Source organism: Brienomyrus brachyistius, chromosome 1 (genome assembly GCF_023856365.1).
Source record: "Brienomyrus brachyistius isolate T26 chromosome 1, BBRACH_0.4, whole genome shotgun sequence".
NCBI classification, from domain to species: domain Eukaryota; kingdom Metazoa; phylum Chordata; class Actinopteri; order Osteoglossiformes; family Mormyridae; genus Brienomyrus; species Brienomyrus brachyistius.
The window spans coordinates 45,036,451-45,050,565 of record NC_064533.1 but is presented as its reverse complement, the minus strand read 5'-3'; the positions used below and the strand labels follow the sequence as shown (position 1 = coordinate 45,050,565).

The 14,115-nt window shown below is 37.9% G+C and overlaps 1 protein-coding gene across 2 annotated transcripts in view; it reads right to left on the bottom strand.

Annotated features, from left to right (window-relative positions):
* The window catches only part of fgf14 (fibroblast growth factor 14), a 123,683-nt gene that overhangs the window by 100,172 nt on the left and 9,396 nt on the right, over positions 1–14,115 (bottom strand). The window contains exons 2-3 of one of the 2 annotated variants that reach the window (XM_049006097.1): positions 13,188–13,260; positions 10,535–10,595 (exon numbers count right to left, since the gene is read on the bottom strand). In XM_049006097.1, the coding sequence (XP_048862054.1) occupies positions 10,535–10,595; positions 13,188–13,196 (70 nt within the window). In that variant the 5' untranslated portion in view covers positions 13,197–13,260. Of the gene's footprint in view, positions 1–4,075; positions 4,962–10,534; positions 10,596–13,187; positions 13,261–14,115 lie in introns of those variants that run through there. The other variant, XM_049006095.1, reaches the window with a different exon arrangement.

The following is a 14,115-nucleotide window of genomic DNA, read 5'->3' as shown; positions in this document are numbered from 1 at the left end:
CTGCAAGCCTCTGAAGATCAGGGTTCAGTTCCCTACCCCAGCACTATGAGCGTGCAGCTTGCATGTTCGTCCTGTGGGGGAGTTTCTTCAGGCTTCCCTGGTTTATCTCCCACAGTCTAAAGAAAACATGCCAAGGTGAACTGGAGTTGCCAGACTATTTGTGAGGGTATCTGGGGTGGATATTTCCCCTGCTTTGCACCTGTTGTTTCCAGGTTAGACTCTCTGACCCTGAATAGGACAAGTGGTATAGAAAACAAATGAATAAACATATTAACAAATAGCACATCAAATAAAAGTACTATAACCAGCCTAATACTTTGATCTGTCTCAATGGAAAAACACTGCATTTTAAGTAACATATAGCATAGCTAGTATCTGATGCAATATAAAAAGCGATAGAGTGCAGACTATTAATGTAACACTCAAGTCTACTCAAGTAACACTCAGGTGCCACTGGAGAAATATCCACAACAATAAATGATTAGACTTCTCATATGTAATATGTCACTATTTCAGTTTTATACTGAAAACTACTATTTCCAAAGAAGCTCGTTTACCAAAAAAAACATTGTGCAAAACATTCAGGACGGTATAAAAAAAATAAACGACAGAATTAAGTATCAGAATGGCTGGATTTGTGTTGGTCATAAGGGTATAAACCAGACTTTTAAAAAGGCACAATTTTTCCACAACTGTTTTACATGAACTATATGATTTCTAACAATGCATCAGTTAGAATAAATTATTTCAAAATAGTACAATACTTTCCTAAGAGGCATTTTTCCCGCAGCAATTAACAAAACTGAGGAAACAACAAACGTTATATCGTCTTAGTCATAAATACATAATATATTAAAACTAACTAGGACCAAAATTACTCAAATAAAAATGTGTCCTACTAACCAATTTACCCAAGACCCTACGGCTCCAAACAGGCAAATTACTCATTCCACCTGTAGAATCAAATAAAATTAACTTCTCAATTAATCTACACTGAAGCCAAACCCCTTAACCACTTAAAATTTGCATGTAATAACTATGTCTGAATATCGGGTACACCTTGATTACCTACTAGATGTTTATTTTCATGCATATTTCATGACATTGTAACTCAATGGAAATTACTCTATTTCAAACAGAAACGTTTTTTAATATGCAGTAATATGAATCAAAATGAGTCATATAATTTCATTTTTACTAATGAATGGCTAAAGTGTGGTCAAGTAATTGTACCTTCTTTAATTCTTCTGAATATATTTATCTTCATAGATGAATATCATTTATCATATATCATATATATGAATATATATTTGTTTTTAATTAACACAATTATTCTGCAAATCAATCATTTTAGCTTTCAAATGGCAAGCACACAATTCTTTCCTGCATAGCCAGCTGCCCCCCCCGCCAACCCTACCCCCCCCCCCCCCCCCCCCCCACACACACACACACACACACACACACAAACAGATTGCAATAGATAAAATTACTTTTTAGGTACTGCAAAAGGTGGACATTTCAGGTCCAGAAAGTAGACCAGGATTTTGTTTCAACCAACCACTTGAACACTATTATTACTATATAATAGTAATATTGTACAATATTTAGTATATATATATATATATATATATATATATATATATATATTATAGTGATATAATATAATAGTCATATAGTACAATATGACTGTGACTCTTTATACTCAGCTGCTTGGTTGAAACAAAACTCTGGTCCGGGTTTTTACTTTCTGGATCTGAAATGTCCAGCTCTGGGTACTGCCTCAGCAGTGGTTTCTTAAATGTCACTTTAAAGACAGAGGGATAATGTCAGTTCTCTATGGACACTCATTAGGTTTTACACTGGCACCAAATTTCAGGTCATGTGCTTCTCCATATAAGTTGTAGTAGTAAACAATTATGATAATATAACAGAAAACCCCAAAGCAACATAACAACTGACACTGACTATATCTATTCTCACGTTAACATAGCAGATCATCCCACATATCTACATGTAACATCCATCCATTCTGGGTTCTACGCTAAAACATTAGAAATATCCTTTAAAAATATGCCACCTTTGTCAGTGTGTATCTGAAGCAAAAGAGCCAAGTACCTCAATCCTTATTTTTCCATTATACAAAAACACATAATTTGTCCCTTAAATATCTCATTTCATTCCTATATGGACTAAATTTCAGAATATTAGGGAATACCAGTTTTTCACATTCACTTTCGTTCAGTCAGTTGAAACCAGGCCCATATTTACAAATATATCACCAAAAGCCCTTAAAAACTGCACAGTCAATACTTCACTTGGTCTCTATCAGGGAAAAATTAGACAAGCGGGCTATCAGAAACTGCCATCTGCTGGAACAGCAAACCACCTCACAGACTTAACACTTCAGCTGGTGAGAAGGCAGCACCACTAAAAATACGCAACAGTTCCACAACTGTTTTGCATGCCACAGATGATGTCCAACAACTTATCGGTTAGAATTAAGCACTGCAGAGTAATATAATACTATGCTTTGGCAGGGTACAATCATTTCTGAGCACACGCTTCTGTTATTGAAATCGAGAAAAGTTACAGGCCTGTCTTCCGAATTTTAGCATGTCATAGGTATTGATGACAATCCAGGATGAAAATTATTCAAAATGTGTCATTCAAGCAAATTTACAGGGAAAAAAAGGTGCTATCTGGAACTGGTTACTGCTTATTATTCAGTTCACTTAAATTGTCTATTTATCAACACTGAAGCCAAACTCCAGTTAAATTACAATCATGATCATTTTAAATGTTACCAGTATTAACAATAAGCTTTATTTTGATACATTTTCACAATGCACTTAAGATGATTTGGTTGTTTACCACGAAGTTAACTTTAACAATGTTACCAATTTTCTTCTGAGACAACATTCTATTGCTCTGAATTAGTGGTATAATCCTGGAGTGCTACTTCTGGAACTTAGGGACTCACTGCAGTATATTTCTTTGAGAAAGGTCCTACTAAAATTCATACAGTTGCTTCCTTCGTCTTGGTATCTTTGGTGGCTTCTGCTAAATGCAGCTAGTTGCCTTCACACAATTTAAGTTCGACAGGACAGCAAATGTTTTTCCTCATCAGTCGTGCAGTGTCAGCAATGTAAAATAGCTATGATCTACTACACTGCAGTACCAATGCCGAAAAAGAAGCATTTTTACTACCAAGCCACCAATTTAGAGTATTTACCTTTCATCTAACACTGAGTAACAATCTATTAAGCTTTTGTAATATATATTTTCAATTAACCTCTTGAAACGTAAATTTCAAAATATGTAAAAAAAATACAAGTTTATTATAATAATGTTTGGTATATGAGCCTTTAAATATATTGCAATTCATGACATATCACTGTTCATGCTGCAACCTCCACTTAAATTAAATGCAGAAATGAAATGAAAATGAAAGAAATTTGTCATAACACAACTGCATGCAAAATTGTAGATCATACCAGGGCATTTCTCGTATTTATAGAAAATAAACCCCAGATGATAATCATAAGACAGATAGTGATTTATTCTGCATGTTAATGTGTCATGTATTCAAAGATACAGGACAGTATAAACAGACACACTGAAGCATATATTCTTTGCCTGACCGTACAGTCTGCTTCCTTGAAACACACTGAGAAGTGGTGCGGGCGAAAATGCCGCTGCAGAGGCTGCCAGGATATCGAAAAGCTTACAAACCGACAAAACCTGTATCCTTCTAACCTCTTCATAACGTCAGAAAGTGATACACTGGCGCAGTGCTGGGCCCAGTGGACAAAAAAAGTTAGAAGCACAACGATTAGCGTTCCTTTAGTGTTGCACGACGTTTTTTTTTTTTTGTTTTTTTCTTTTTTGGCTGCAAGGTTGAAACGCGTCTGGTTTGCCAGCACGGACACTATACAATAACTTACCCCCCCCCCCCCCCCCCCGTTCCCCTACATTTAGTTACTGCACACATATAATTGCAGATGTCGCACCATTGCAATAAACAATGTGAAACAGAGCAGTCCTCGAGAAATAAATCAAGGCACTTAGGGCTTACCACTTGGGTTCTTGTTTTTCTTAAGACTCTTGCCACAAAGACACTGCAGCATATGCGATCCTTTGCTGAAAATGTTCCAAAGAAACCACATTGATTTGGGGGATGAGCAATCCAGCAGCTTAGACACCCTGATAAAGAAGAGATCCTTGCGATTGCATAATAATACAATTGGATCAGTTCTCCTGGACAGAACTACCAATAGTACCATAGAAAAATATGTAATATTCCAATTCTCTGCGCTTTGTTCACGTGATAAAATATATTACAAGACTTCTCAACGAAGGTTATTTTTTTCCCCAGCTGAATATAAATTGTGGTACCACCCTAGGTAGTCGATAATACAAAATATACTTTATAAATATCATGTGTCGGGTAGAAGAAGTGCAGCCAATAGACAAACAGAAGCAATGCGAGAAAAAAACATTAAAACGCATAGGATTTCCGAAGAAAAAGCATTGCTTGTTAGTACATCACTCTAAGGATGGGTGGAACTGCACAGCATCAAAAGCCGAGAAAGGTTTCATCCCAGGCAAAGACCGCAACGGTAGCCACAACATAACACAGCCACATCAAACCTGTTCGCTTCAAAGTCGATAGTCGAGGTTAATTTCCTATAACCTCCTTCTTCATTGTTTAAAAAAATCAAGGTTTGATGGACAAAAATTGTATCATTCCTTTTAAAAACCAGATGGAGATCCGAATGCTTTCTTTTGCGCTATTCCCCCGCTTTCTGCTTTTCTTATTAGTAAAATCAGAGCGATGAAATCCCCGTTTCTTCCAAAAGTGCGCTGCGTCCGGGATACCATTTGCATGTATAAAGCTTTTTTTTCCCTTTAGATCTATGTATTAGAAAATAGATGTGGAGGAGGGGTTGAATTGAAAGATTGGCTTTGCATTACGTAAACACGTGGTTTGAGCACCGTCACAAATGAGACGCTTTGGCGTTACAGGGAGAGACTAAATATTGTCATAGATATGAATGAGTGTGAGGTGTCGGTGCAGTGTATCATTTGTTTAATTCGGAGCGATATAATCGACATTTGTGAGACAGCAGATCAGTAATGATTTTCGTTCACGGGCAGCAATTTTTCACGCATCCAGTACGGGGGGGTTGGGGGGAGCGAACCGCACCGCACCGCAAACTGCTGCTGCTCAGAGACTCACCGCATCAAAACTGTGTCGAAGCACTAAGGTAATATGCTGATGTCAGGCGCTCCTCACTGCAATTCAACAAGTTTGCTTTCCATTTTCCCCCCTATTTTTAGCCTGCATTGACGGAGTATGTTCAGAATAGCCTACAGCATGTCTGCAATAGCGACGGATCTTTCCCCAGTGAGAGAAACATCCTTACAAGAGAGCTTTGGGGAGGAAATAAGTGATCATATCTGCCAACACATTGTGTCTGTGTGGTACAGGTGTCTATATATGCCTTTTACAAGAAAGTGCCTCCAGATTATGTGGTGTTCGTCTAATAAAGACAGTGCGCAAAACGTTTGGTGAGCGTGACAAACTAGACTCTGAAGAAAGATATGCATTTAACTGTGCAATTTTATCCAGTTAGTATAATGACGTCAACGCAAAAATAAATGTCATTCGTGTTTTAAAACGTTTTAAATGTTGGCTTACTGATTTGTCTACGAATACGTATTTTTCCTGCATGAAATTTGGCCCTAGTGAGTAGCTTATCTATAATCGTGTTCTATAATGCAGACCTAGATAAACATTTTATTAAGATGTGAAAATCCTACAGATGTGCTTGACACGTGTGAAGTCCCAAGTACCTCGTCTCCCGTTGATAATTGCGAGAAATAAACCAGCTGAGAACTATTTGAAGGTAAAACAAATCGCAGAACTTTCCACAGTCTCGGATGTTGTTTACCCTAAGTAATATCTGGAGATTTTACTGGGATTAAGTCCTTATATCCTAGGTAGTGCTTTTTTCCCCTTACTATTAGTCCTGGGGCTTAATGTGTACCCACTGGACGTGTTAAACCACTTAAATGGTAATGCCATGTAATGGTGAAATATAAAGGAGCATTAAATGCTTGTTGGCATTAAATGATCGTGCCCATGAGCTGCTTCTAAATTAGAATTTGTATCCAAAAACACTAACAAAAGGTTTCTGTTTTGTTAATATTTTCACTCACTATGTATATTATGTATCAAAGCGATTACAATTCTCAAACCTCACATTTTTATTCTCATATAATTTGGCTCAACCATAAGTGCATTGGAAGGTCAGCTGAAATCACTGTGCCAGAGATCCATTTGTGTGGCTAGTTTTGAGCTACTGCAAAGTCTTAAAGTTGTTATGTATAGTAATATTTTAAGATGAAATAATTAGCTGAATTTTATGTAATGTGGAATGTAATCGTTCCAACGTCATTACTCAACCTACTCGCTGTGCTGCATGACTTACTAATATATACAAATCCTAAGAAATATAGTGATGTGTAATTGTGTGTATGTAAATAATCTAATGATTTAATATATGCATGATCTAATACAGTGTTTCTCAAACCCTTCCTTGGGGACCTCCAGACGGTCCACAGTTTTGCTCTCTCCCAATTTCCCGGGAGTCGGGCTCTGGGGGTCTCCGAGGAGGAGCGTGAGAGACACTGATCTAATGTGTGTATATATACATAATGATCTAACTCCCCAAAGGTGACCAGACCTGCAACTGTTGTTTAAGACTGCGGATGCTGTTTATGATCTGCTGCCTCACATCCACCAAGACACTTTACTGTTGTATTATTTATTCCTGATCATCACCAAAACCCCAGAATTACTGGATTCTGAACGCTGCCACTATTATTTGTTGTCTGTCATTAGTAAAAGCAGACTATAAGATATTTAAAGAGATTCATGAAATTAAAGTTCTAATGAGACAAACAGGAAATGAGGTGCATGTTAAATATCCTGTTTTTTTTATGTACAACACATTAATATGCAGTTAGGGTCTGTATTGTATCGATGGAACATAGGCAAACTTTCATATGGTAATGTGCGTTTTCGTAATGGACTAGAAACGCTGCCGTGAAAATCTGCTGTAAGACGTTTCGCAGGTTTTGGCGTAACCTACATTGGCAGCCACATCTGGGAATAATGCCTGTGTTGTTAGTCACAGTAGATAGTACTGAACACACCTTTGAGAATACGGGTCATTCCCTGCAAACCTTCCCCCCCCAAGATCAGAGTCTTGAAAACAACCGTGCTCTGTGGCAGTGTACTTACCACGTTTTAGGATACTTCAGTATACTTTTACAGTATTTAGAATACTTTAAAATGTTATATACTAATAATATAATGTTATTTAACTGATCGTAAACGCGGAGCTACACGGAATACGATATGATTTAAAGTGCTTCAACGACTCGTGCTGTTTTGCAGCATTTGTGCTGTACGCTCACACCTGCAGGACTTAGGGTTCAGTTACCGTCCCTGGCTCTGCCTGTTGTGTGTTCTGCCCATTTTTGTCTGGGTTCTGTATTTGGGGCTGGTGTGGCTCAGTGGGTTAGGATGCCAGGTAATTTCACCACTGTACCCACGTGCAGAGCCCTTGATGCCACATCGCACCAGGGACTATCTGACTCTGCCGTCTCCAAAAAAAACCAAAAAAAAATGGTGGTCATTTTGGGAGAGAACTTTTCCTTCTGCATGGCAAACATCTACAAGATGCAGAGACTGTTAATTATAATGGAGAATTTGCACTAGCACACAAACATGTAGTCAAATCAAGCAAACATACAAAAATAGCCGCTGTTCTCACTCAATAAAAACAAGTAAACCAGAAACCCATTAGGATCAGACCACTGCTCCAAGTCTCCCTCTCACAAAGCAAAGACTTACTTTATATCCCTAATGTTGATTAGTGAGGCTTGTCTCCTGACCAAACTCCTCTCTCGAAACATCCACATCCTTCTCATATCTTGTATGCGGTGCCTTTTCACAGTCCAAAACAAACAATAAGGTGAATTATCTCAGACGTCCACAATGTGTATCTGCCATGAGATGGGCCCATATTTCATCCAGGGAGTCTCCTACCTTCTACTTCCTAGAATGAGCTCTTGAAAAACTTCAATCCTGTCCTGCAGAAGTGGTCTAATTAACAACAGACACGATAACCTTCAGAAAGGCTCGTAACACCAGGTGTTGGTTTTGCTTAAGCTAGATGGTGGCACGTCACTGTATGGACTGCATATGCAGATTGTTATAGCTCAACATTTTTAAGACATTGATAACATCGTGCGATTCATATCCTTGCAGTATTTTAAAATACATATTGTTGAAGTTGGTCGGGTCAATATTTAAAAATATTTTTAAAAGTAAGCAAAATACTCGGATCCTCTTAGATATTGAGAGTCACGTATACAGTATTTCAATGAAACGACTTTTGTACAAAACGTGATTTGTTTGTAAAATTACAGTAAATTTACAGAGCTAAACTGAGTTTGTTTGGATTGTCTGGAAAGACGTTATTCGATTGTTTTGTTTCATCTAACAATGTTCTGGGAGCAAATGTGAGGAAACATGGAAAAGAGTAGTACAGTATTTACTGAATTTCCGCATTGCAATGATGATATAGACAAACACTGGTCTGATGTAAACCCAAGCAAACCCTGCAATAGTGCATTGTACGATAATACTCTGTTTGCTATTTGTACAGGTACATTGTGTATTTTTCCTACAGTTTTCACATTTTCCACCTTACCCTCCTATGAGACGTTCAGATACAAAAGAGAGCAAATCACGCTGCCAGCCACAGGATGGGAACCGGCAGCCGTCCAATCACAGACGCTAACCCGCCGGGCCGCACAGCGCCCCCAAATGCTGCAGCGATGCAATATTTGCCATTCTGCATCGCTCAGCCTTTTTATTGATCTGTTTTGTGTAATGTAAAGCTTTATTGCGCCCTGGAGGATATCATCTGACGGTTGTGTTAGGAATAATTAAAATACTCTGTAGCAGGAGCAGTTTCTCCCTACCTGACCTGTTGGTAATGCCAGTGTAATATTAGAAAATCAGGTTCATATACATAATATAATCGGAATTATTTGACATTGGTTGAAAAAATTATTACTGTAAAACTGGATATAATATAAAGATGTATATTGTAGTATTTTGTAGTATTGTACTAATCTGCTGTAGAAAGCTTTTGCAGGACAGGATGCATTTTTGTGCAAACTGATAGCCTTTAGTTATGAAAATATGGTGGTTACAGTACTGTAGCCTGTGTAATCCAGTTCACAGACCTTCTGCCTTTTTCACGGCTGTATTAATGATTATTAGATTATCATCTAGGAATTAAGGCCAGATCACAGACAATTCGTTTTCTTTGAGGAAGGAAAAATGTGTTACCTATGTTCAAATTTCAAATCTCATATTCTGATTTGCTCTATTTTCAAAAGCTCCTTGTAATGTTTTTAATACAATTACTCATAAAAATGACCCTGAAGGCTCATAATCATTAGTAGGTGGCATCTAAGTGTTGGGTAGAGAAAGGAAGACGACCGCAGATATGGTAGATGGCTCTTTCCCTACAATTTAACACACTTTAAACAGCGTACTTTCGCAGCTGGTCAGAGGACAAAGTACAGCAGTTTACCAAACGAGATATCAAAGTACAGTACAATTCGCATGCTATGGAGCACAGGTGGAAAGTTCAGGCCCAAAAAGTACAAATCCACTCCACGGTTTTTTTCCTCAACCAATCAGCAGAGTACTCTGACTGTTTATGCTCAGCTGGTTGGAACAAAACCTTTGGCTGGATTTCTACTTTCTGGACCCGAACTTTCCACCTCTGCTAGGGAATGAGTGTGTATAACAGCAGTTGGTTCCTGTACATCCTCAAAGATGAATAATTATGGGTCACATTCTCTATAATTTTCTCAATGTGGAACCTTGTCCGCCCATGTGACAGAGTTAGAATTAAGAGCAAAATATCTAATATTTCTTTTTCTTATGTGTCCTGTCTGTATAGCTTGTGGAATTATAGCATTGACTGGTTATTTTTTTGTCACCCTAATCAGTTCCTAATCAGGCTTTGATTAAACTTGACATGTTTTCTGTTCTTTATAATCTAGTAATCACCATTTCAGCAAAACTCAAATTGAAATTCTAAAATTTTTCATTACAAAGTGAGTTTATTTTTCCTGTCTTTTAACAGGTAATGCAGGTTTGATATTTGTACGGATACCTGCCTGCAAACAAACTGCAAAACCCGAATACACCCCCACACGAGCATGCATGTGCTATTATCTTATTCAGTCTTGAAGGAGAAATTACTTAATTACATTTGCAGTATATTTTCCATAAATTAAAGAATGATTCCCTCTGAATAAGTCAAGGAGTGAGCAGGTTCACTACACAAACAGAGCGTTCACATGAATTCCTATCATCTAGTAAATACTTTTCCTTGGCTGGTTGCGCAGATTGGATTAAAAATGCAGTGAGACTTACCTTTGCTGGCTACGGTGACCTGAAGCTCAGCACTTCTGCAATGAACACACTGAGAGAAAAGCTGTGAGGAAAGACAGACATTGCTTGGCTTTATATGATGCAGCACAAATATTTTTCACTAACAATATTTCCATGTATAATTTGGCTATCAAAAAAAACAAACTCCAGATTAATTTTATTTAACATGCTCTGCAATGTAAATAAATATGTTCTCTGGAATTAAGACTGGATTTGAATAAAACTATTGTTAGGGCAAAATGATTGATATTGTGTATATATATAATCTAATTATATAAAAGAATACATGCAGAGCTGATGAGAATATGAATAGATAACAAAGAAATTGAACAAAAGCAAAGAAACAGCTTCTGTTTATATACAGCTGCAACCCCTAGAGATGGTGCTACATTCTGATGAGAGAAAATCCATCCATATATCTTCCAATTATTTATCCAGTATAGGGTCACAGAGAGTCTGGAGCCTATTCTAGGAAGTATATGGTAATAACCTGAGGAACACGCTGGACAGGATGGCAGTCCATTGCACGGTGCACATGTATACTCAGACATTACAAACAATTCATAGGTGCTAAATTACCTAACCCCATGTTTTTGGCCTGCAGGTGGAAACCACATGACCAGAGGAAACCCACGGAGAACTTAAAAGAAAAGTGACGGTGGGATTTGATTCCTCAGCCTTGGAAGTATGAGGTAGACTTGCTTCCCACAGAGCCAGCCACAAGAGAAAATGCCATTGCATAACAGATGAGACCTTAGATGATAAATATACTTGCATCCATACTTATCCATGGGAGAGCATACATCCATCCTTTTCTATACATTAAAGATTTAACTCGATACATCCTGGACCCACTTTGTTTTGTCCAGATCCTGTATCAGCCTCATTACTGACACCTGCCTTTTGTCATGGACGACAGCACAACAGGGAGATTCAAAAGATTCTATGTATATGTGGGAGTTATTCATTTACTCAGTGAGATTTGGGAGTTTATTGAATGCAGTGTGTGCCTGCATTTGTTCCACATGTACACATGGAACAGAATCCTGTTTAAGCTTTCGTTTTCCAGATTAATAATTTCCTCCAAGTGTAAATCTGTGCTGCTTCAGTTGTTAAAATGGCCATAGTAGATGGGGGGGCATTCAAAATTGCCCCCAGATAAGGAGCTTTTTGTGTGTGTGTGTGTGTGTGTGTGTGTGTGTGTGTGTGTGTGTGTGTGTGTGTGTGTGTGTGTGTGTGTGTGTGTGTGTCGGCTAACTGTCCATGTTCCTTCGTCTTACTTGGGTAATTTTACTCCAAGGGGCTTTTCTCCTTTTAATATTGAACACTTGCTTCCACTTGTCACTGACCCATGTGAAATTGCATGGTTTTGATAAACGTGAGTTTGGGGGATTTAGGATTTTATTACATTGCTGTGTAGCACCGCAGCTACAGTGTGTGTTATTAGGAAGCTGTCCAGTCCACACCTGTTGTTCAAATGACAAGTTGCTATGCAACATAAATACACCTGCAGCAACCAAAGGACTGGGCAATCAGGACGCCAAAAGGGCAGACGATCCATAACGTTCAGCATTATCTCCTGGATCCTGATCTCATTATCTTGTGGTTCCTGACTGACTGTCTTACGTTCTGTTAAAAGCTCTGTAACTAACACAAGATCTCCTTCTTCCCAGAAAGAATACCTCTTGTTCATTATTTTAAGGGTGAAACAAAGAAATCTCATATAACATTGATCTAATGTTACAATTAGACCAACACCAATCTGACACCTTTCCTGTGTATAAAGATTCTCAACCCTTGTTTAATTTTAACTTTTAATTCGGGTGGTAACCAACAATCAGGTGCAATACATCCAAATGTTAACAAACAAAGACATAAACATAACATAAAATAACAAAAAATAAAATAAGCGTGTGTTTTAATTTACAGACCAATTTTCATGGTATTTTATGTCCTTTATTATTTTAGATTTATTCTTAAAAATTCATATCATTTTCAGCACCGTGTTTTGTACATGTTCTGGGACCTGCGCCCGCCTCATGACCCCTCCAGCCTCGTATGCCCTTCGCCTTCCGGCACCTTCTGACTTACAAACTAAGCACTGCTTATAAGCACTGTCCAGAAAAACATATGAATAGCTATTCGTCTTTAGCATATTATGAAAGCAAGTGTCCTATGAAAAACAGAATTAGGAATTAAACCCATAATATCCAATATTTGATATCCCCTGAGATCCTGACCGGGATAGCCATTGGAAGATGACTGGATGGATGTATCATTTCCCAACAACACTGCACTTTACAAAAATGACATAAGTTCAGTAGGTTATTACCAGCTATTGTCTTCATGCACAGCAGCAATAGTATAAACATTTTTTGAGATTATTAGGTATTTTTGTAACTTTTATAATAAAATATTTGGACTATCTGTCAGGGTAGCTGTCATATTGCACTTCAGCCAACAACTCAAAATAAATAACAGTAATGGAAACAGACCATGCAATCATTCATGATAGTTATGTATAAGGATAATTATTTCAATGCTGTATTCTATAAGATCATTATCTGTATTAAATACTGCAGATTCATTATCATTTAACCAAAGATACATATTAGCTGCACTTGAAAGTTGTTACCTTCGTCATTTCACGGAAACATTAAACGAATCGGCACCATCTGAGATGTGAGCCATCATCCTCGTTGAAGGACCTGTTGTATTGAACAGAGTGGAATTAGAGGACGTTAATTTCATCTCAGCTTCTGTATGGTTTTCATGGAGAGGGTCCTAACATGATTACACATAATTAATTTAGCATAGTAAAAATAGCTTTAAAGTGACCTGCCTTGTACCCTGTGCTGCCTGGGACATGCTCCAGCACCCCCCCCCCCCCAACCACACACACATACACACACACACACACACACACACACAACCCTGACAGGATAAGCTGTTAGAAAATGGATGAATGGATTCATTACTTATAATAAAAAAATAACTGCAAGTAGGAATAAATAAGTAATATGATTTAAGAATCAAACACTGCTGCTTGTACTTATGCTATCAGGCGGATTCATCAGTTTACGCAAAACAAATAAGCATTGATAAGCAACTACAACAGAAAAATTGTAGATAACCATGAATTTTTTTTTGTTACTTGGCCTTTTATCTTTGCAGACAGAGTGCAATATCTGTCAAAGCCATTGATGGGTGATTACTGTCTACTGTTGATGGTTGCACAAACTCAGGTGAAGGATTCGCGTGTAAGCTGTGGTCAGGCTTTCTGGCTGAAAGGAAACACAGCACACCAATCAGCTTATGGGAATGAGGGGAAGGTGGCGGTATGTGACGGTAGCGCTGGGCGATATGGTTAAAAAAGAGTATCTTGATATTTTAGGTCAGTATTCGATACAAAAAATTGTATAACCCGAAACCTGATCTGTACCACCTGCCCGATTTGTATCTCACACGTCTGCGGATGAATAGTATTAGTATTTTTGAGCATTTGTACACCACATTACATTTTCCTGTGCTTACATCACGTTATTTTTTCTGACAATGCCTAA